Here is a 22,132-nt window from a genome sequence, read left to right as displayed (position 1 = left end):
GCTTTCACTGGCACAAGGCAACAAGATCCGGCAAGGGAGTGCAGGGGCAGTGAGCAGATATAGTCTGGGAGCAGGTGGGAGCCAATTAAGCTAATTGGGCCAGGCACCAATCATTGTTGCACTGGCCCTTTAAGTCTCAGAGAGCTGGCGCGCGCGCGCCCTAGAGAGCGGAGCCGCGCGCGCCAGCACATGACAGCAGGGGACCGGGACGGGTAAGTGACCTGGGATGCGATTCGCGAGTGGGCGCGTCCCGCTGTGCGAATCGCATCCCCAACGGCCATGACAGTGCAGCGCTCCCGGTCAGCGGGACTGACCGGGGCGCTGCAGGGAGAGAGACGCCGTGAGCGCTCCGGGGAGGAGCGGGGACCCGGAGCGCTAGGCGTAACAGTTGGCTATCCTTGACACTGTCCACCAAGACGCCCGCGGCCACCCTTCAGCTGCCATGCTCTCTATCGACGCAGAAAAAGCGTTTAATCATGTTGGCTGGGAGTGGCTATGGGTGGTCTTACGGTTCATGGGTTTCAGGGGTCCGTTCTTAGATTATCTGCTCAATCTGTATGCCAACCCAATAGCTAGGATTCATAGCCCGGGTTTCCTTTCCTCCCCATTCTCTCTTCACAGGGGTACTCGTCAAGGTTGCCCGTTGTCCCCTCTCCTTTTCAACCTTGCCATTGAGCCATTATCAAGGAGACTGAGCACAGGTAGGCACGGTGAGGGCATTATGGTAGGGGACCAATGTCTCACACACGCGTTTTTCGCTGACGATCTGCTTCTTTTCCTGGGCAATCCGGCGAGGGACCTCGGCGGAGTGTTTGACTGCCTGAATGATTTTGGGAGGGTATCGGGGTTCCGGGTAAACAGGGAGAAGAGCGTTTTACTGGACCCCTCTTTACACGATAGGTTGTCGCGGTCTTTGGACGACCCGCCCCCGATAACGGTGACCCGCACTTCATTCAAGTACCTAGGCATCCTAATAGGGCAGTCTCCCACCTCATTGTACGACTTGAACTTCCCACCGCTTTTCAGGAAAATCATGGATGAGCTTAACCCCTTAAGGACTCAGCCCATTTTGGCCTTAAGGACTCAGACAATTTAATTTTTACGTTTTCATTTTTTCCTCCTCGCCTTCTAAAAATCATAACTCTTTTATATTTCCATCCACAGACTAGTATGAGGGCTTGTTTTTTGCGCGACCAGTTGTCCATTGTAATGACATCACTCATTATATCATAAAATGTATGGCGCAACCAAAAAACACTATTTTTGTGGGGAAATTAAAACGAAAAACACAATTTTGCTAATTTTGGAAGGTTTTGTTTTCGCGCCGTACAATTTATGGTAAAAATGACGTGTGTTCTTTATTCTGAGGGTCAATACGATTAAAATGATACCCATTATTATATACTTTTATATTATTGTTGCGCTTAAAAAAAATCACAAACTTTTTAACCAAATTAGTACGTTTATAATCCCTTTATTTTGATGACCTATAACTTTTTTATTTTTCCGTATAAGCGGCGGTATGGGGGCTCATTTTTTGCGCCATGATCTGTACTTTTTTTTGATACCACATTTGCATATAAAAAACTTTTAATACATTTTTTATAATTTTTTTTTAATAAAATGTATTAAAAAAGTAGGAATTTTGGACTTTTTAAATTTTTTTTCGTTCACGCCGTTCACCGTACGGGATCATTAACATTTTATTTTAATAGTTCGGACATTTACGCATGCGGCAATACCAAATTTGTCTATAAAAAATGTTTTTTACGCTTTTTGGGGGTAAAATAGGAAAAAACGGACGTTTTACTTTTTTATAGGGGGAGGGGATTTTTCACTTTTTTTTTACTTTTACTTTTACATTTTTTTACATTTTTTTTACACTTGAATAGTCCCCATAGGGGACTATTCATAGCAATACCATGATTGCTAATACTGATCTGTTCTATGTATAGGACATAGAACAGATCAGTATTATCGGTCATCTCCTGCTCTGGTCTGCTCGATCTCAGACCAGAGCAGGAGACGCCGGGAGCCGCACGGAGGAAGGAGAGGGGACCTCCGTGCGGCGTTATGAATGATCGGATCCCCGCAGCAGCGATGCGGGCGATCCGATCGTTCATTTTAATCGCGAACTGCCGCAGATGCCGGGATCTGTATTGATCCCGGCACCTGAGGGGTTAATGGCGGACGCCCGCGAGATCGCGGGCGTCGGCCATTGCCGGCGGGTCCCTGGCTGCGATCAGCAGCCGGGATCAGCCGCGCATGACACGGGCATCGCTCCGATGCCCGCGGTTATGCTTAGGACGTAAATGTACGTCCTGGTGCGTTAAGTGCCACCTCACCAGGACGTACATTTACGTCCTGCGTCCTTAAGGGGTTAAGAGGTGGTGCTCCTTGCCGCTGTCGCTGTTGGCCAGATGTCATCTGGTGAAGATGCTGAGCTTTGCTAAACTCTTGTACTCTCTTCGAATCATACTGGTGCTTCTGAGGCGGTCGGCCCTCCAAACTATAAACACAGAATTTAGTAGATTCATTTGGGCCATTAAGCGGCCAAGAATAGCCTTGGGCAAGCTGATGCTCCCCCGGGAGAAAGGTGGGGTGGGGTTCCCGGATATCCGACATTATAATCTCTCCTGTTTGTTTATACATTGCATTGACTGGCTTAGGGGAGATGCCGGGTTTTCCAACATAGCTTTGGAATCCGCCATGGCTCACCCCTGGTCCTTGGGGGGCCTTCTTCAATCTAAGTTTTCCGGCATCTCCACCAAAATTAAGAAAAGCGCTCTGTTCCGCGACACCATAGTGGCGTGGAAGCATTGCAGGGATTTAATGCGCCTCCCCTATGCCATATCTAAACACATGCCGTTGTGGTCACACCCGGAGTTCACCCAGGGGCACTCTAATAGCCTATTTAGGAGATGGAAGGAAGCCGGTATACTTAAGGCTGGACACTTATTCCACCTGGTACAGCGCAGATACCTCACTTTTGAGGAGGTTTGTAATACTAATGAATTAGCCGGAGGTCAGTTTCTCCAATACAGACAACTGATTGCCTTTCTTTCAGGCAGACTAAAAGATCTTTCCAGGGAGGGGGTAGCTACCTCTTTTGATAGTTATATTGCTTCCTCTACGCCGTATCACTCTTTGTCTTCCCTCTTTAGATACCTCATTAGGAAAGGGAGCGAGAGGGTGGCAGGGGATGTGCTGAAGTATTGGGAGTCGAAATTGGGCCTTTCAGACCTTACGGTCCCTGCATTAGAGGGATGGATGAGGGTGCGAAGGGCCATTATAAATGAGGGCTGGAGGGAGACGCAGTTTAGAATACTCCACCACGCCACCTATGGTTTTTCACTTCCCAAGACGCCGGACCGTCCTGACAGAATTGATCATTGCCCTAACTGTGGGGACTTACGGACAGACTTACTCCACGGCCTACTGACATGTGACAGATCTACAGCTTTCTGGACCGACCTCTTTCGACTTTTGACGGACAAGCTGGATCATACCTTCATCCTTGTAGCTAAACGCTGTCTGCTCGCACACTGGTTGGAGAGCATGATGCCCTCAGTGGGGGTGGTGGTGGGACAAGTTAAAAAATACATGTACATGGATCATCGTGAAATCTTGAGAACCAAGGAGCGGTCGGCAAAGGGTTTTTTCAAAAAATGGAAGAAGTTCCTCCTAGCGTTTTTGGATGATGGCGAAATGGCCATTATGATGGGCCCTTTCACGTCTACAACGTGGTACTTGACCAGGTGTGTAGCGGATTCATTGGGGCGTCTACGAGTTCCTTCACCGGTCAGGCACTGAGGGATCCCCCTAGATCGCTGTTCCACTTCACCCTAGATGTTTGCTCAAGCTTGTGGACGGACCTGCAGCCTCTATTGTTAGGCCTTTCTGGAAGTACTTACCTGTGACCTTCTCACATATTGTAACCTCCTGGTATTCACCTCACTGAATCACTTCGGACTTGATGTATCTCTTGTGATCTAATGGGGAACTGTTGGGGCGGTGGGGATGTGTTATATCATTGGGTGACTTTTGTTTGACCGTTATTTTTTGAGCTATACAACTCTCAGTCACTTGGAGTTATGCTCTTGCCCGAAGTGGGGTATTCCCCACGACATTGTTGTAAACTGAAAATTTGAATAAAGAAGTATTTAAAAAAAATAAAAAAAAAGTAAATTGGAATCTCTTGTGGACCTTGGGTTAAATGGTGGCTTCTTTACTAAGAAGGAGGCCGATTATATTAAAATACAAAATCCAGTTATTCCAATCTTCCATTTCCTCCCCAAGGTCCACAAGAATCAATTTTCACCTCCAATAGGACCCATTGTGGCAGGTATATCTTCACCAAACGAGAGATTGTGTTCCTGGGTGAACTCCATGCTGCAACCATTTATACCGCACATGCCTGGTTTTATCAAAGACACTACCCATGTTCTTGCGGCCCTGGAGTCCATCCAGTGAAGGGAGGGTTGATTTATAGCGGGAGTTATTCCTCCCTTTCTGTACAAGGAATAGAGCTTGTTATTCCATCGGTCAGGGGTGGGAACTCGAGACAAAAATTGTTCATCGGGAGATCTTCTTTTGGATATGAAAATTGAAAACGCGATTTCCTAGTCGTTTAAATAAGAGGCAGGACATGATGTTGAATTATTAGTAGATATATCTAAAAAGTTTTACGTGACAAGATACGGTTTATGCAACACTAGTTTGAACATCATGTCCTGTCTCCGTATAATGTCCAATTCTTTCTGTTGTTTTCTTTCTCAGTTTTTTCCATTTTTTGTCTGCATATTTTCACATCTCTGGTCTGTATTTTTTGTGTCTTCTTATTATAGGAGACGATACACATGAATGCATTTTTTCTACAATTTGTAGTTAGCGTTTTTTCCTTCTTGGTATGATTTTGCAAGGATAGATCTTTTAAATAATAAAAAAATCACATCAATAATTAAAATATGCAGTTAAACAATGGTGGTTTTGAGAGATGGGGTGGCATGCTAGTCAAATATACATTTCATAGTTGTGATTGCACTCTTTTTCTCAGAGTGTGAATTAATTTAAGAAGTATAGCTTATATTACAGCCTGCCTACGGTGTCTCAAAAAACATCTTCTACCGAGTATGTATTTATCCTCAATCCGTGTCATTCTATGTGGAGTAATGTCTTTTTTATGTATCTGTTTTTATACTATGCACTTGTATTATATAGAACTCTTTTTGATATATGCCTTTTAGTGCATTCTCTGACGATGTATATCCTGTGGATCATAACAGCAGCTGATAAGTACTGGAGGAATTAAAGGGGTATTCCAGGCAAAAACTTTTTTTTATATATCAACTGGCTCCGGAAAGTTAAACAGATTTGTAAATTACTTCTATTAAAAAATCTTAATCCTTCCAATAGTTATTAGCTTCTGAAGTTTTCTGTCTAACTGCTCAATGATGATGTCACGTCCCGGGAGCTGTGCATGATGGGAGAATATCCCTTGCATGATGGGAAAATATCCCCATAGGAGCTGGACAGCTCCCGGGACGTGAGTCATCGGAAAGCAGTTAGACAGAAAACAGCAACTCAACTTCAGAAGCTAATAACTATTGGAAGGATTAAGATTTTTTAATAGAAGTAATTTACAAATCTGTTTAACTTTCCGGAGCCAGTTGATATATAAAAAAAGTTTTTGTCTGGAATACCCCTTTAATATATTTTAACAGAAGTAATTTATAAATCGATTTAACTTTCATTTTAGGAACTGTCCAGAGCAGGATAGGTTTTCTATGGGCATTTGCTCCTGCTCTGGACAGTTCCTAAAATGGACAGAGGTGTCAGCAGAGAGCACTGTGGTCAGGCAGAAAGGAAAATCAAAAAGAAAAGAACTTCCTGTGGATCATAACAGCAGCTGATAAGTTCTGGAAGGATTAATATATTTTAATAGAAGTAATTTACAAATCTGTTTAACTTTCTGGCACCAGTTGATTAAAAAAATTTAAATAAAAAGTTTTTCCAGTGGAGTACCCCTTTAAAGTGAATGAGACTGAGCTGTAATGCCACAAGCAAACCATGGACAGGTGTTCCACTGCATTTTAAAGAAAACAGCCTTATTTGTTAATCCTGTAAACCTCTTTAAGTGTCTATGTTGTGTTTATCCTAAATGGCAGCAAAATATCTAGAGGCATATGCCAAAATTGCCTGCATCTGTTTAAGATTTCATAGATAAACTCATTCCAAGTATTACAAAATATAATTCAGTGTTATAACAAACATGATATATTATTAATGTTTTTTTTTCTCCTGTATCTTACATTCATACATATGTTGGAGTTTGTGCGTTGTCCCTTTGTTCTTTCAAACAATATGTCTGGATAGGCACTATGAAAGCCTCTTGTAATTTATTATAAACGATAAAATTGGTGCAGATGCTTAAACAATTGAATATGCACCATGTTCTCATCAATAGTATCTCCAGTTAACCACTTTCACTGCCATGTGCCTGTAGATACCTTTGTAAAAGATTTACCAGTCGTTGTTTTTTTACGTTTCTTTACAATTTTTTTTTACTTTCAACTAGGTCAAGAAAATTCAGCATGCGTCTAAAATAACAAAAGAACAAATGCTATTGAAGCAGCACTTACAGGTGTGGTGGAAAGAGAACAAGCGACTGAGCGAAAGTAGGTAAGAAAGCAGAAACCTATAATTGTAGTGCAGCTGACCACTGGACGTGTCATTTGTTCGGTTCCTGTGTTCCAGATCTCTGGTTTGTTTTGGCTGTATGAGATGTGATTGTTTAGTTTATAGATCCAATACCATTCTTATGATGAGAGTCTTCATAATGGGTTTTTCACACAAGAGTATTTTAGTTCCATATTCCCTTTCATACTTTCCTTACTTTTTCAAATATGAGATGGGTTCACAGCAGGAGGAACTAATACAGTGTCTTAAAGAAACACTTATAGAAAATGCACAAAAAATATCTCTTTCCTTCATCTTTTCCTTTTTCTGTTATCTTATTTTTTCTTATTATAACAGAGCAATATGAAAAGAAGTCTTATCTATGTATCTAAGCTGGCTGCAGCAGGAGCCTCCCCCCTTTTTGTAGTAGGACTAATGTAATAGTAAGCAAAATAATGGATCCTAGCAAAATTTACCTTAAAGGGGTACTCCGCTGCTCAGCGTTAGGAACTAAATGTTCCGAATGATTAGAGCCTGCGTTGGGAGCTCGTGACGTCATAGCCTTGCCCCATCATGATGTCACGCCCCACCCCCTCAATGCAAGTCTATGGAAGGGGGCTGTCACTCCCCCTTTCATAGACTGGCATTGAGGGGGCGGGGTGTGACATCATGAGGGGCAGAGCTATGACATCACGAGGGGCAGAGCTATGACATCACGAGCTCCCGGCGCCGGCTCTAAGCGTTCGGAACATTTTTTTTCAAATCAAGTGGTGCCAGAAAGTTGAACTGATTTGTAAGTATATTATATATTATTACTTCTATTAAAAAATCTTCAAGGGGTACTCTGGGAAACTAAACTCATAGCCCATCCTTTTCCTCTCACCAACCTTTTTATTTTATTTTTTTATTTTTTTGTCTACATATCATTCATTAGCTATATAGAGCAGATTCCCTCTTTCAGATATCACTTACATGCAGGGAGGGAGAGAAAGACATCATAATCTGATCCTGCTTGTCTGTGTGCAAAGCTCTCACTGAAACTAGCCCCACCCTCCTTGAAGACAAACACCATGTTATTTCTGCCTGGCTTCACAGCAACACCTCCCCTCCCTGTGTGAGAATCTTGCTGGCAGAGAAGCCCAGCATCTCCTCAGCACATAACACTTCTGTTTGCCTGCTATAGATCTAATAACTGACTGCTGCCATTCAGAGCATAGTTTGATTTATTGCTGGGGGAAAGATCTTGTTTGAAAGAAAAGAGCTGTACAGTGTGTGCTGCTTACTGTGTGTTTACAACAACACATCATGCATAGTAAAAGCGATTGGTCTTATTTATGGCAAAACCATGACTAAGAACAACCATATGTGAAATGTGTTGGCTTTTCTTGTACGGCATTACCTGCTGCATGCTATATTTTATAATGCATTTAATAAAAGAAGGAATTACTGCCAGATTTACATTTATTTATTTATTTATTTATTTGATTCAACATGAAGCCAGCAGTGAATCCACACACACGTCTAGGGCAAAATGACTGTGTAATCCGAATAAAAGGTATTAAAAAGAAGTGTTCAAGAAAGTAAAATTGTTGCTATATGTCCTAGACTCTTGGCATCGCAGAGAATCAGGGTCAGGGTTCTAAGCCACGAAAGGATTATATACAGCTCTGGTCCACATCATTGCTTATATAGAAAGAGAAACAAAGAACCTTTTATTGGTCTAAAGAGATACCAGAAAAAAATGAAAATTAATTCTGAAATATTATATTTATTTATCTACCTGGGTGTTGGATATTTAGCCTCCGAAATGTGATGGATAAGTTCCCATTGAAAAATGTGAAACACTTAGAAACACATATAGAAAAAATACAGGCTTGTGGGTAGTTAGGGAAACTGCTTCTTGGTAGACTGATCTGTGTTGCTTCTCTTGTGATGACAATCCCATATTTAAAAAGCATACACATAGATCAGTCTTTCCCAACCAGGGTGCCTCCAGCTATTGCAAAGTTACAATTCCCAGCATTCCTGGACAGCCTTTGGCTGTCCAGGCATGCTGGGAGTTGTAGTTTTGCAATAGATGGAGGCAAACTGGTTGGTAAACTCTGCCATAGGGAAACTAAAGCTCTAGATACAAATCATTAATTCAATAATATTTTTACATCTTTTTTTTCTCATCTTATTACAGAGATAAAGTAGAGTTACAATTACAAGACTTTCTAGAAGATAAAAGAAAAACGTCCGAGTTCTTTGCTGAGATGGCAGATTTTGGTAAGTATTTTATAGCTCTATGACGTATAGTGTTGACTCTTTATACACTGCTCAAAAAAATAAAGAGAACTCTTATGCAACACAATGGAAGCAGCACTGATTGACAATCAATTTCACATGCTATTGTGCAAATGGAACAGACAACAGGTGGAAATGATAGGCAATTAGCAAGACACCCCATTAAAGGAGTGGTTCTGCAGTTGGTGACCACAGACCAATTCTCAGTTCCTATGCTTCATGGGTGATGTTTTGGTCACTTTTGTATGCTGGCGGTGCTTTCACTCTAGTGGTAGCATGAGATGGAGTCTACAACCCACACAACTGGCTCAGGTAGTTCAGCTCTTCCAGAATGCACATCAATGTGAACTGTGGCAAGAAGGTTTGCTGTGTCGGTCAGCGTAGTGTCCAGAGCATGGAGGCGCTACCAGGAGACAGGCCAGTACATCGGGAAACGTGGAGGAGGCTGTGAGGGTGGTATGAGGGCCAGACATCCACAGGTGGGGGTTGTGCTTACAGCCCAACACCATGCAGGACGTCTGGCATTTCCTAGAGAACACCAAGATTGGCAAATTCGCCACTGGCGCCCTGTGCTCTTCACAGATGAAAGCAGGTTCACAATGAGCACATGTGACAGACGTGACAGAGTCTGGAGACGCCGTGGAGAACATTCTGCTGCCTGCAACATCTTCCAGCATGACCGGTTTGGTGGTGGGTCAGTAATGGTGTGGGGTTGCATTTCTTTGGGGGGGCCACACAGCCCTCCTTGTGCTTGCCAGAGGTAGCCTGACTGTCATTAGGTACCGAGAAGAGATCCTCAGACCCCTTGTGAGACCATATGCTGGTGCGGTTGGCCCTGAGTTCCTCATAATGCAAGAAAATGCTAGACCTCATGTGGCTGGAGTGTGAAAGCAGTTCCTGCAAGAGGAAGGCATTGATGCTATGGACTGGCCTGCCTCTTCCCCAGACCTGAATCCGATTGAACACATCTGGGACATTATGTCTCGCTCCATCCACCAATGCCACGTTGCACCACAGACTGTCCAGGAGTTGGCAGATGCTTTAGTCCAGGTCTGGGAGGACATCCCTCAGGAGACCATCCGCCACCTCATCAGGAGCATGCCCAGGTGTTGTTGGGAGGTCATACGGGCACGTAGAGGCCACACACACTACTGTGCCCCCTCCCATAGACTTGCATTAAGGGGCGGGGTGTGACGTCACACGGGGGGTGGAGTTGTGACGTCACGATCTTCCGTCCCGGTGGTCGAGATGGACTCAGCCTGAGGACCTCCAGTGGTTCCGGAAGCCGTTACAGGTGGGTGCTGCATGGTAGATCCAGGGGGTCCCAAGCAGCGGGACCCCGGCGATCTGACATCTTATCCCCTATCCTTTGGATAGGGGATAAGATGTCTAGGGGCGGAGTACCCCTTTAAAGGGGTATTCCAGGCAAAAACATTTTATCCCCTATCCAAAGGATAGGGGATAAGATGCCTGATCGCCCCCCCCCCCCCCGTGATATCCCTGCAGCACCCGCATTCTATGCGGGAGCTGCGTCTCCAGTTTCAGAAAACTCCGGATTTTTCCGGACTGTGGACGTTTCTCTGTTACCAACTTAGCTTGTTTGAATCTAATCATCACCCTTCTTTTACTATTTTACAAGAAATGAAAAATAAATAAATATAAACACATAATTGGTATCGCCATGTGTAGAATTGTCCAAACTATGAAAATACAATATTTATGATCCTTGTGAATTGTGTAAACATATAGTGATCAATAAATCTCATCTATAAATCTCATCTAAATAAAAATGGTAATGATAAAAACTACATCACATCAAAAAATAAGCACTTAAACACTTGTATATTAAAAAATAATAGTGGTCAGAATATGACAATTTTAATCATACTGATTTTGTTGAAGAAAAGTTCAGCTTTTTTTTTTTTTAAGTAGTACAGTAGTAGAAAAACGATATAAATTGGGTATCATTTTAATTGCAGTGACTTACAGAATAAAGAGAACATGTCATTTTTATCATTCAGTGCACTGCATAAAACAAAACCCCTCAAAATTAGCAAAATTTCCCCCCCACAAATAATTATTTTATTTCACTTTACATTTTATGGTAAAATAAAAGGTGCCACTTTAGATTTCATGTGGTTGTGCCAAAAAAAAACAAAAAAAACAAGCGCTGATATGGGTCTATAGATGAAAAAATTAAAGTTGTGGCTCTTAAAAAGCGAGGAAGAAAAAATGAAAATGCAAAAATGATACTAGGTTAAACATATTTTTAAGAATTCTTGGTGTTTTTTTTTTTATTTTTTTTATTTTCCATTTTACTAACTATATTATTAAATTATCCTTAAACAATTTTTCAGTTTTCTTTCTGACCACCCGGTCTAATAAGAAGCAGATACTTCCTGTTCTGTACAGAAAATGTTTCAGGAGTCTATTTTTTATCACAGACAGGATTACAATGAAAGGTGACAACCAATATATACATGAGACAGAATCCGACCATTCACAGTATGTGATGGTTACAGCCTTCCTCCTCCCCCTCCCTTCACACTGACCTTTGCACAGGTCACAGAGAATGTCTATAAACTTTTCCATAAATAAATAAAAAAAAACACAAATAGTAAAATCAGTTGGTAACATATTTCCTATGTAAAGAAAATTGTAAGAGAACATTTATAACATTTCATAATTATAATATGCAACTACGGTCATTGCTGGTCAGAGATCCGTATAGAATGCTACTGAACACGTTATTTAACTGTCCATAGGTTCTGGTATGAATAAAATGTTGAAAGGACTAGAAATAGAATAAACTTGTCTGTTGTTTCTGGGGAACTGAATGCAGAATCGTAAAGCCCATTTTTTTACATCCTGTTTACTGTTCTTGTTTGTCCACTTGATGACAGCAACGCTGTGTTATATCAGGTCACATAAAAGAGAACACTCAGTAATGCGATGCAGTAGAAGCATATGAACTTTTAAAGGGGTACTCCGGCCCTAAGACATCTTATCCCCTATCCAAAGGATAGGGGATAAGATGTCTGATTGCTGGAATCCCGTCGCTGGGGACCCCTGCTATCTCACATGCAGCACCCACCTCTGGGAGCTGCACGCAGCGCTGAAGCCTCGGAGTCTGCCGGGTCACGACTATGGGCCGGAGTATCGTGACGTCACGACTGTGCCCCTGTGTGACGTCACGCCCCCACAATGCAAGTCTATGGGAGGGGGTGTGATGGCCGCTATAGACTTGCATTGCGGGGGCGGCCCCCTAGTCGTGACTTGGCAGACTCAGAGGTGAGTGCTGAATGCGAGATAGTGGGGGTCCCCAGCCGCTGTATTCCAGAGAACCATAAAGAAATAAATATTCTTTAGATATAATGGCGCTTAACCCTTTGGCATTGCAGCCAGAATTGGTGATGTAGCATTTTTTTTTGTCACCTCAGCCTTCTGAGAGCCATAGCTTTTTACTTCTGTGGTAAAAGGACTTGTATTTTTGCAAGACAAGTTGTATGTTTAATGACAGTATTTGTGACACCTATTATGTATCGAAAAGTCTTTTATAGAGTTTTTAAAAATTTTTTATAGCATTTGTTTTACTGCATTTCCATGCAGTGACATGTTGACAGCGGGTCAGTAAAAAATGTATGTTTCTAATGTTTTTCTCTACACAATTAAAACACTGTTTTTTGTCTGCATATTCTGAGGCCCATAACTTTTTATTTTTCTGTTAATGAAGTTGTAAAAAGTCCTACTTTTGCAAGGCGAGTTACAGTTTTTATTGGTACCATATTAGCTACAACTTTTTGAGCACTTTTTATTCCATTCTTCAGAGGGGAAGGGGGCATGAACTGAAATAATTATTTTTATAGTTGAGTTCTTTATTGATGCGTCAATACTGATGGCAATTTTTTTTTTAATTTACTTGAATTCTATATTTTATTTATCAACTTTTTTGAACATGAGATCATCTGATCGCTCATGTGATATGCTGTGATACTTGTGCTGTATAGCAGTGAAACTGACAGGCAGCCTAAAAGTAATACACTAAAGCCAGATTTGGAGCCTTCATCAGACCCCCCCCCCCCCCAAATAAAAGTCAAAGTGCACACAGTTATGTAAAGATAAACAGGTGATTTAAAGCTTTATATAAAAAATGTGGATTAACACTTATAAAGGTACACTGTTCCAAAAAAAGCCAGGTGGATTCAGTTTACCTATGAAAACAGAATAGAGGAAAGTAAGAATGTTCAGCACAGGAAATCTCAGTAAAATCTACGTATTACCGTATTTTTCGCCCTATAGGACGCACCGGCGTATAAGACGCACCCTATTTTTAGATGCCAAATCTAAAAAATTAAAGATTTTGAACCCAATAGTGGTCTTCAAACTGCGGACCTCCAGATGTTGCAAAACTACAACTCCCAGCATGCCCGAACAGCCGTTGGCTGTCCGGGCATGCTGGGAGTTGTAGTTTTGCAACATCTGGAGGTCCGCAGGTTGAAGACCACTGGTATAGGAGGTAATACTCACGTGTCCCCGCCGCTCCGGACCCGTCACCGCTGCCCTGGATATCGCTCCATCGATGTCGCCGTGTCCCCGTCGCTCCGGAACGTCTCTGCTGCCGGCCGAGTATCCTTGCTCTCCGTCGCTGTTATCACGTCGTTACGCACCCCGACGTGATGATGAGGAAGGAGAGCGCCGGCCATACAGGGGATCCCTGAACGGAGAAGACACCGAGGAGGCAGGTAAGGTCCCTCCCGGTGTCCTGTAAGCACTAACCCGGCTATTCAGTTGGGCTGTTCGAGACCGCCGTGGTGAAATCGCGGTGGTCCCGAACAGCCCGACTGAACAGCCGGGTTAGTGTCACTTTCCCTTCAGACGGTCAGCTTTGATCGCCGCGTCTGAAGGGTTAATACAGGGCATCACCGCGATCGGTCATGTCCTGTATTAGCCGCGGGTCCCGGCCGTTGATGGCCGCAGGGACCGCCGCGATAGGGGTGTATACGCCGTATAAGACGCACCGACTTTTTCCCCCCATTTTTGGGGAAGAAAAAGTGCGTCTTATACGGTGAAAAATACGGTAATTGGAACACTTAAAAAAAAACTCCAAAACCCAGGAGCATGCAGAGAATCTGACGGGTATCAAACTTTTCAAAAAGCCCTTAGTCCTAGAAACTATGCTAAGGAACTCTTGTAAAGCTTGAAACGCGTCAGCTTCTCTGCAAGCTCCTGTGTTTTTGAAGTGTTTCAGTAAAAACCTAATAATAATAATTCCTTTAATTTATATAGCTCTAACATATTCCACAGCGCTGTACAGAGCTTGGCATCACTCAGATCAGTTCCTGTTCCCATTGAGGTTTACAATCTAAATTCCAAATTCACCTATTGGTATGTTTTGGATTGTGGAAGAACATCAGAGTACCTGAAGGAGATTCACACGAACACAGGGAGAAAACACAAACTCCTTTACAGTTGTTGTCCTTGGTGGTACTTGAACCTAGGACCCCAGTGATACAAGGAGAGCTTCTGTGCTGGACTTTCTTCCTTTCTTAGTAAAATATATTACAAAATGAATCGGCTCAGAATGTTCAACCTAACATTGCACCAAATAGCAGATATTTACTTTAACTCCTTCAAGGGCCATACCCATTTAAAGAGGTACTCCGGTGGAAAACATATATATATTTTTTAAATGAATTAGTGCCAGAAAGTTAAACAGATTTGTAAATTACTTCTATTAAAAAATCTTAATCCTTCCAGTACTTATTAGCAGCTGTATACTACAGAGGAAATTCTTTTCTTTCACAATTTCCTTTCTGTCTGTCCACAGTGCTCTCAGCTGACACCTCTGTCCGTGTCAGGAACTGTCCAGAGCAGGAGAGGTTTGCTATGGGGATTTTCTCCTGCTCTGGACAGCTCCTGACATGGACAGAGGTGTCAGCTGAGAGCACTGTGGACAGACAGAAAAGAAATCTAAAAAAGAAAAGAATTTCCTCTGTAGTATACAGCTGCTAATAAGTACTGAAAGGATTAAAAAAAAATTAATAGAAGTAATTTACAAATCTGTTTAGCTTTCTGTAGCCAGTTGACTTACAAAAACCTAGGGGCATTCTTAGATTTTGCTTTATGGATGTAGACCAGTGGTTACTGTCTATTATAAGGATGTAGACATTAATTGTGTACGTATTTGAAGGCAAACAGCAGAGAAGAAACAAAGGCAAATTTCAGTCGGATTAGGTATAGTCAGGGCCAGGCAACAGCAAAACTGCAGTTGCTAAACAGGTGATGTTAGAGCACTCAAGGAGTCATAAGCATACGCTATGGGACAAGGAAGGATATATTATGTGGACATAGTCAAAACAATCCCAATGGTCATCACTAGGAACTACGTGTCCTCCATGTTTTGGTTAAGCAGGCCTATGCTTAAGTCATATGAATAAGAAAGGACAGATTTGTGAATGGCCCGCTATTACACAATATACATATTCAATGTGGTACATCACAATAATGTCTGCTCAGAATATATACTGTGAAATAAGATATAATGAAGCTGTGGGAACCGAACGTACATTGTACACAAACTGTTCTGTGATGAGGGAGTGGGCGTTACAAGTGACAGATAAGCGGCTGGTAAGGAAATTGGGATTGTAATGCTGCCGCCAGATAAAACGGAAGGTTAGAATCAGTGAGAAGAGGAATGGAAGATGATGTAAGGGATCTAACAGTGATGTATCTTACATAAAAGGCATTGTATCAGGTGTACAATGTGAGAAAGGAATGTAAACTGTGGAAATGCATTCTTTGTGCCTGCTTATATATCAGTAGTTGTCAAGCTGTGTGAGTTAAAATAATGAAGCGGCTAAGAAAGTGGCTCAGTGGTTAGCATTGTCATTCTGCACAGCTAGCTCTTTATTTCAAATGTGACCAAGGAAAACATCTGCATAGAGTTTGTATGATCTATTGTATGTTTGTGTCTGTGTGGGTTACCCCTGGTTGCTCCGGTTTCCTCCCATACTTAAAAACATACTGATTCCTATAAGTGCCCAGTGAAATTGGCTGTAGCATACATGTGCAGTTATGGCCGTAAATGTTGGCACCCCTGAAATTATGCAGTAACACATGTTTTGCTATACACATGTTTATCCTCTTTGTGTGTATTGGAACTAAACCAAAAAAGGAAGGGAAAAAAGCAAATTGGACACCAAACTCCAAAAAATGGTCTGGGCAAAATTATTGGCACCCTTTCAAAATTGTGGAAAAATCAGATTGTTTCAAGTATGTGATGCTCCTTTAAACTCACCTGGGGCAAGTAACAGGTGTAGGCAATATAAAAATCACACCTGAAAGCAGATAAAAAGGAGAGATGTTCACTTAGTCTTTGCGTTGTGTGTCTGTGTGTGCCACACTAAGCATGGACAACAGAAAGAGGAGAAGAGAACTGTCTGAGGACTTGAGAACCGAAATTGTGGAAAAATATCAACAATCTCAAGCTTACAAGTCCATCTCCAGAGATCTAGATTTGCCTTTGTCCACAGTGCGCAACATTATCAAGAAGTTTGCAACCCATGGCACTGTAGCTAATCTCCCTGGGCGTGGACGGAAGAGAAAAATTGATGAAAGGTGTCAACGCAGGATAGTCCTGATGGTGGATAAGCAGCCCCAAACAAGTTCCACAGATATTCAAGCTGTCCTGCAGACTCAGGGAGCATCAGTGTCATTGCAAACTATCCGTCGACATTTAAATGAAATGAAACGCTATGGAAGGAGACCCAGGAGGACCCCACTGCTGACACAGAGACATAAGAAAGCCAAAATCATTCTGGGAAAATGTCTTGTGGACAGATGAGACAGAAAGAAAATAACACAGTACCTACAGTGAAATATGGTGGAGGTTCAATTATGTTTTGGGGTTGCTTTGCTGCCTCTGGCACTGGGTGCCTTGAATGTGTGCAGGGCATCATGAAATCTGAGGATTACCAACGGATTTTGGGTCGCACTGTACAGCCCAGTGTCAGAAAGCTGGGTTTGCGTCTGAGATCTTGGGTCTTCCAGTAGGACAATGACCCCAAAAATTCATCAAAAAGCACCCAGAAATGGATGGCAACAAAGCACTGGAGAGTTCTGAAGTGGCCAGCAATGAGTCCAGATCTAAATCCCATTGAACGCCTGTGGAGAGATCTTAAAATTGTTGTTGGGAAAAGGCGCCCTTCCAATAAGAGAGACCTGGAGCAGTTTGCAAAGGAAGAGTCGTCCAACATTCCGGCTGAGAGGTGTAAGAAGCTTATTGATGGTTATAGGAAGCGACTGATTTCAATTATTTTTTCCAAAGGGTGTGCAACCAAATATTAAGTTAAGGGTGCAAATAATTTTGTCCAGACCATTTTTGGAGTTTGGTGACATTATGTCCAATTAGCTTTTTTTCCTCCCTTTTTTGGTTTAGTTTTAATACACACAAAGGGAATAAACATGTGTATAGCAAAACATGTGTTACTGCAATGCTTTTTTGTGAGAAATTCTTAATTTTCTTGAAAAATTTTAGGGGTGCCAACATTTACGCCCATGACTGTATACCACTAAGGAGTTTGCACAACCTGCTGTGCACATATGCAACAACAATGGCGTGGGCTGGGAAACTGAGCCTGCACTTTTGACAGTGAGTTTCAGCTGTATATTACAGCTCCTGCTCTGCTTTAATGGCTAGGATTAAAAATAACTCCACTCCCAGCTATTTAACCACTTAGATGCCACAGTCAATAGTGACCACAGCATCTAAAAGGTTACATAAGAGGTTGAGGGGATAAATCCATCACCCCTCTTTTCCCTATAAAGCATTCCTGAGGTGTTGCTGTATTTTATATGGCAGCCAGGAGCCTAAAAATGGCCCTCTAGGTCTTCCATCTTAGTACAATAATAGGCCCTTCTAGAGGAAATATTACAGTTTATTATATCAGCAATCACATGGTACAGTCCCAAAGTGGAACTACGGCAATGTAAAAAGAAAGTTTTATGAAATGTTATCAAGAAAAAAATAAGAGAAGAACAAAACTTGCTTTTCTATTAATTATGTAAAAATATTTCATAAAGAAATTATAAAATAATATATATATATATATATATATATATATATATATATATATACCTTCAGTGCAGTAATGCAAACAAAAATCTCTGTATTTTTAAGGTGCAAAAAAGCAATTGGGGATAAAAAATCACCTATGTATAATTATTAGTACTTGTACTAATTTTTAGGCTAAAACCTCAAAATGAACTGTAGAAGAAATATAAATACATAATCATGTATTCGGTCCACATTTTATCTGCCGCTTCACATTGTACAGAATCAACTTCCCAACAACAGAATAGAGTAGACATATACATTAGCTACTGCTAACCATGCAAATAAGATCAGCAGTAAATAATATCTGACAAACATTGAATAGAAGAAGGGAAACATCCAAGGAGCAGACGTAGGAGACTTTGGAATGACATCAGCAAAACAAATTGACAGTAATACATGGGAGCACCGAGCCGCCGCATTAATAAAACATGGACTAAAGGGAAGAAGGAAACACCATGTTAACACAGCACAGGTGTCAGCACGCCGGAGCCATGAATGCCGATCCAGCAGTTACTAGAAACGTATTCTTTGGCTATGTAGTCTTTTAATTCTGTTAATTGTATGTTCGATTCTCATCAAGGGAAAAAGATCATGAAAATTTAAAGTTTGTCAAGAATGACAGGACGTTTTATGAATTAAATTAGAATTATATATTTATTATAAACTAGAATTATATATTATTATAAACTCTCACTATTAAATTACATTAATAAGGTCATCACATGAAAACAACCCCTGCCCAAAGGCCCTATTAGAACATACTCCTTAAGGATATGTTCACACTGAGGAATTGACAAATAATCATTTCAGTTGGAAACATTCAGCAAATCCCCCATCTTTTGCTTGGCGCGGAATTGCAAACTTGAGACAACATTTAAAAAAGGAAATCAGGAGGAGGATCAGAAAATGCTATGGAGGATGTTCCGCCACTTTTGGGTGTGATCTGCGTGAAAATTCTGTGTCATTTCCATCTCAGTTCTGCATGAATTCCATTCCAAACTTAGTCAGGAAAAATAAAGTCCCATTGACTTCATTGGGCTTTTACCCATGGATTCCACCAGAAGATTAAACATGTTCAGCCTCATGACGGAAAACAAATATGTGTCGGAGTTTCATCTGCAGAAATTCCTCAGTGTCAACAGAGTGGCGAACATATCTTAAAAGTCAATGGAACTTTTACTTAAGATGAAATTGGAGCTGAATACTGGCGCAGAATTATGCAAGTAAATTCCTTGTCAATTCCTCAGTGTAAACAAAATTAAAACAATAAAAGTACTATTGAGAACTAGACAGGCGTCCTGCACTCACCACATAGATACTGGTCACTCGGCTCGCCTACGGCTGGAAGAAGTGCAATCTTATGTGTGAAACCGCCGGCAGTCACCTCTGAGCACCCCACGCTACCTTGTCAGCCGATCCAGAGGAGCAGCCTGAGATGGGAGCCGAGTGACCAGTATCTATGTAGTGAGTGCAGGACGCCTGTCTAGTTCTCAATAGTACTTTTATTGATATCTGTTACGCCGAGCGCTCCGGGTCCCCGCTCCTCCCCGGAGCGCTCACAGCGTTCTCCCATTCGCTGCAGACCTGCTGACCGGGTGCGCTGCGATAATGTTCCCAGCCGGGATGCGATTCGCGATGCGGGACACGCCCGCTCGCGATGCGCATCCCGACCCGCTTACCAGACTTGTTCCCTGTCTGTGCTGTCCCGGCGTGCGCGGCCCCGCTCCCTAGGGCGCGCGCGCGCGCCGAGTCTTTGCGATTTAAAGGGCCGGTGCGCCACTGATTGGCGCATGGGTTTTAATCAGTACCTTCACCTGTGCACTTCCCTATTTATACCTCACTTCCCCTGCACTCCCTTGCCGGATCTTGTTGCCATTGTGCCAGTGAAAGCGTTTCCTTGTGTGTTCCTAGCCTGTGTTCCAGACCTCCTGCCGTTGCCCCTGACTACGATCCTTGCTGCCTGCCCTGACCTTCTGCTACGTCCGACCTTGCTTTTGTCTACTCCCTTGTACCGCGCTTATCTCAGCAGTCAGAGAGGTTGAGCCGTTGCTGGTGGATACGACCTGGTTGCTACCGCCGCTGCAAGACCATCCCGCTTTGCGGCGGGCTCTGGTGAAAACCAGTAGCAACTTAGAACCGGTCCACCAACACGGTCCACGCCAATCCCTCTCTGGCACAGAGGATCCACCTCCAGCCAGCCGAATCGTGACAATATCTATTATCATATTGTCCCAGCACCACCGCGGCTGGAATTTACCTGGTTACCTGCAGTGTCTGTCTATTGCCCACCTTTGGGAGCTGCCTGTTGGAGGTATCGGTGCCACTTACCTTTCTTTTACTGAAAATGTACACATTGAAATTGCAACACCAAGATGGAAGAGATTTAAAATATGAAAATCACAGGATTGAAAGAAAGTATTGAAAACAACTCCAATTATTCAGTATCAAATATGAGAGCTACATGTTAAAATACATGCACTTACACTCCTCGGCATGCTATCAGTGAGGGTATTGACGGTTGTCTGAGGAATGTTCTGCCATGCTGAATGCACTTGCTCATGCAAATCGTCAGGGTCTTCTGGTGGCAGCTCCCTTTGAAATTGCTAACCCAGACGATCGATGTTAGACAAGTCTGGGAATGGTGCAGACCATGGTAGCATGTTTAGATCTCGCAGGTAGCTCACAGTAGCATATGCATCACATGCAACCTACCATTATGGTGCTGAAAAACAGCTCCTGGGACATGTAGTACCAGTGGTATGCCCAAAGAAATGGGCATACCACTGGTACTACGACCAAATCAATGTCATGATGAGTTCTTACTGTACCCAGAATGAACACTAAAGGAGTTCCCCTACCACATAATATCCCATTACTCTATTTACTTGCTTTTTTTCTGCCAAGTTATTTTTGTGTCTTGTAATTTTATATATGAAACATATGAGTTTAGATATATTAAAATAGTTTTTCTAAACAAGTTTCATGATCTATTTAACATGGTATGCTTAAGTTTCAGGGGGTTAAGTAAGGTTCAACACAATGTACAGCTGTCCAGAAAAGTCTATAAAGAGAGGAGGGGAAGGGGTGAGACCAGCTCAAATGATGAACTAACACAAACACTCACAAAGTAAACCACCTACTAGAGCCACTCTTCAGCAGTATACTCCTCCCCATCTCTCCTTTCCAGAGACTGTTCTATGGTCAACTGTAACCTTATCTCTACTAGTTTTATCAGTTAATTATAAGAAACAGACCAGTGGTCAGGGATAAAGAGTCTGATAAGTGAAGCGAGAGGCATTTTTTTGCAATAAGGAGTATTGCAAGTTTTTGCCCTACAATTGGAGGTACACTTTACATACTTTCTTTCAGAAAATTAGAACTTCTCTCCTGCACCCAAAGTTTTTTCATTCTCTTAAAAGTTATATCTATTTTCTATAAGTATCTGTTTTCCAATATGAAAAGGATGCTCTATGTGTTGAAAGTATCTGATAAGAAAACTAAAACATACACTAAAAATAAGAGAAGCTGTATAGACAGATAAAAAGGATTGAAGAATTTAACTTGCTTAACCTCGACTGTCCCTGAGGAGCCTCTAAGCTGCGCTCTTCCCCGCATCGGCGTTCCCGCTGGCAGTCAAGGGCTTAATTTTTCACTTGCCATTAAGTGATAAAACTTTCTGTTTGGAAGCAGAACAGCAATTATCGGAGGAGCGAGATGAGTATAAAGCATGCACAATACATCCCATCTGGCAGCTGAGGGACGATTTAAAACACAGGATTTGTCAACTACAACATCACTCTTTCCACAAGTCCCAAATGGAAAATGACTTTGATCCAATGAATATAATGAAGCAGGTTAGTGTTTTATTTCTATTTCATCAAATACACTTATGTCATTTTCTCTTATTACCCTGCATAGTTATTGAGCTGAGTAAATTGAATTGATGCAGAAATGTAGCAAAAGTATAAAAATTACTGTTAGATTGCCTTCTTAAAAGAAGTGTTATAGTCTTCTCGACTGTGATGATAAGATGTCTGGTGCTCCAAAGGTGTC

At 42.1% G+C, this 22,132-nt stretch overlaps 1 protein-coding gene across 9 annotated transcripts in view; it reads left to right on the top strand.

The window, feature by feature from the left end:
• CCDC148 (coiled-coil domain containing 148) overlaps positions 1-22,132 on the top strand; it is a 250,848-nt gene that overhangs the window by 136,217 nt on the left and 92,499 nt on the right. For all 9 annotated transcript variants that reach the window (XM_056535045.1, XM_056535041.1, XM_056535046.1 and 6 more), the window contains 3 exons: positions 6,578-6,681; positions 8,864-8,946; positions 21,770-21,933. In XM_056535045.1, coding sequence (XP_056391020.1) covers positions 6,578-6,681; positions 8,864-8,946; positions 21,770-21,933 — 351 coding nt within the window. The remainder of the gene's footprint in view (positions 1-6,577; positions 6,682-8,863; positions 8,947-21,769; positions 21,934-22,132) is intronic.

Source organism: Hyla sarda, chromosome 8 (genome assembly GCF_029499605.1).
Source record: "Hyla sarda isolate aHylSar1 chromosome 8, aHylSar1.hap1, whole genome shotgun sequence".
Lineage (NCBI taxonomy): Eukaryota > Metazoa > Chordata > Amphibia > Anura > Hylidae > Hyla > Hyla sarda.
The sequence above is the reverse complement of the archived record's forward strand: the minus strand, read 5'-3'. Positions and strand labels throughout refer to the sequence as shown.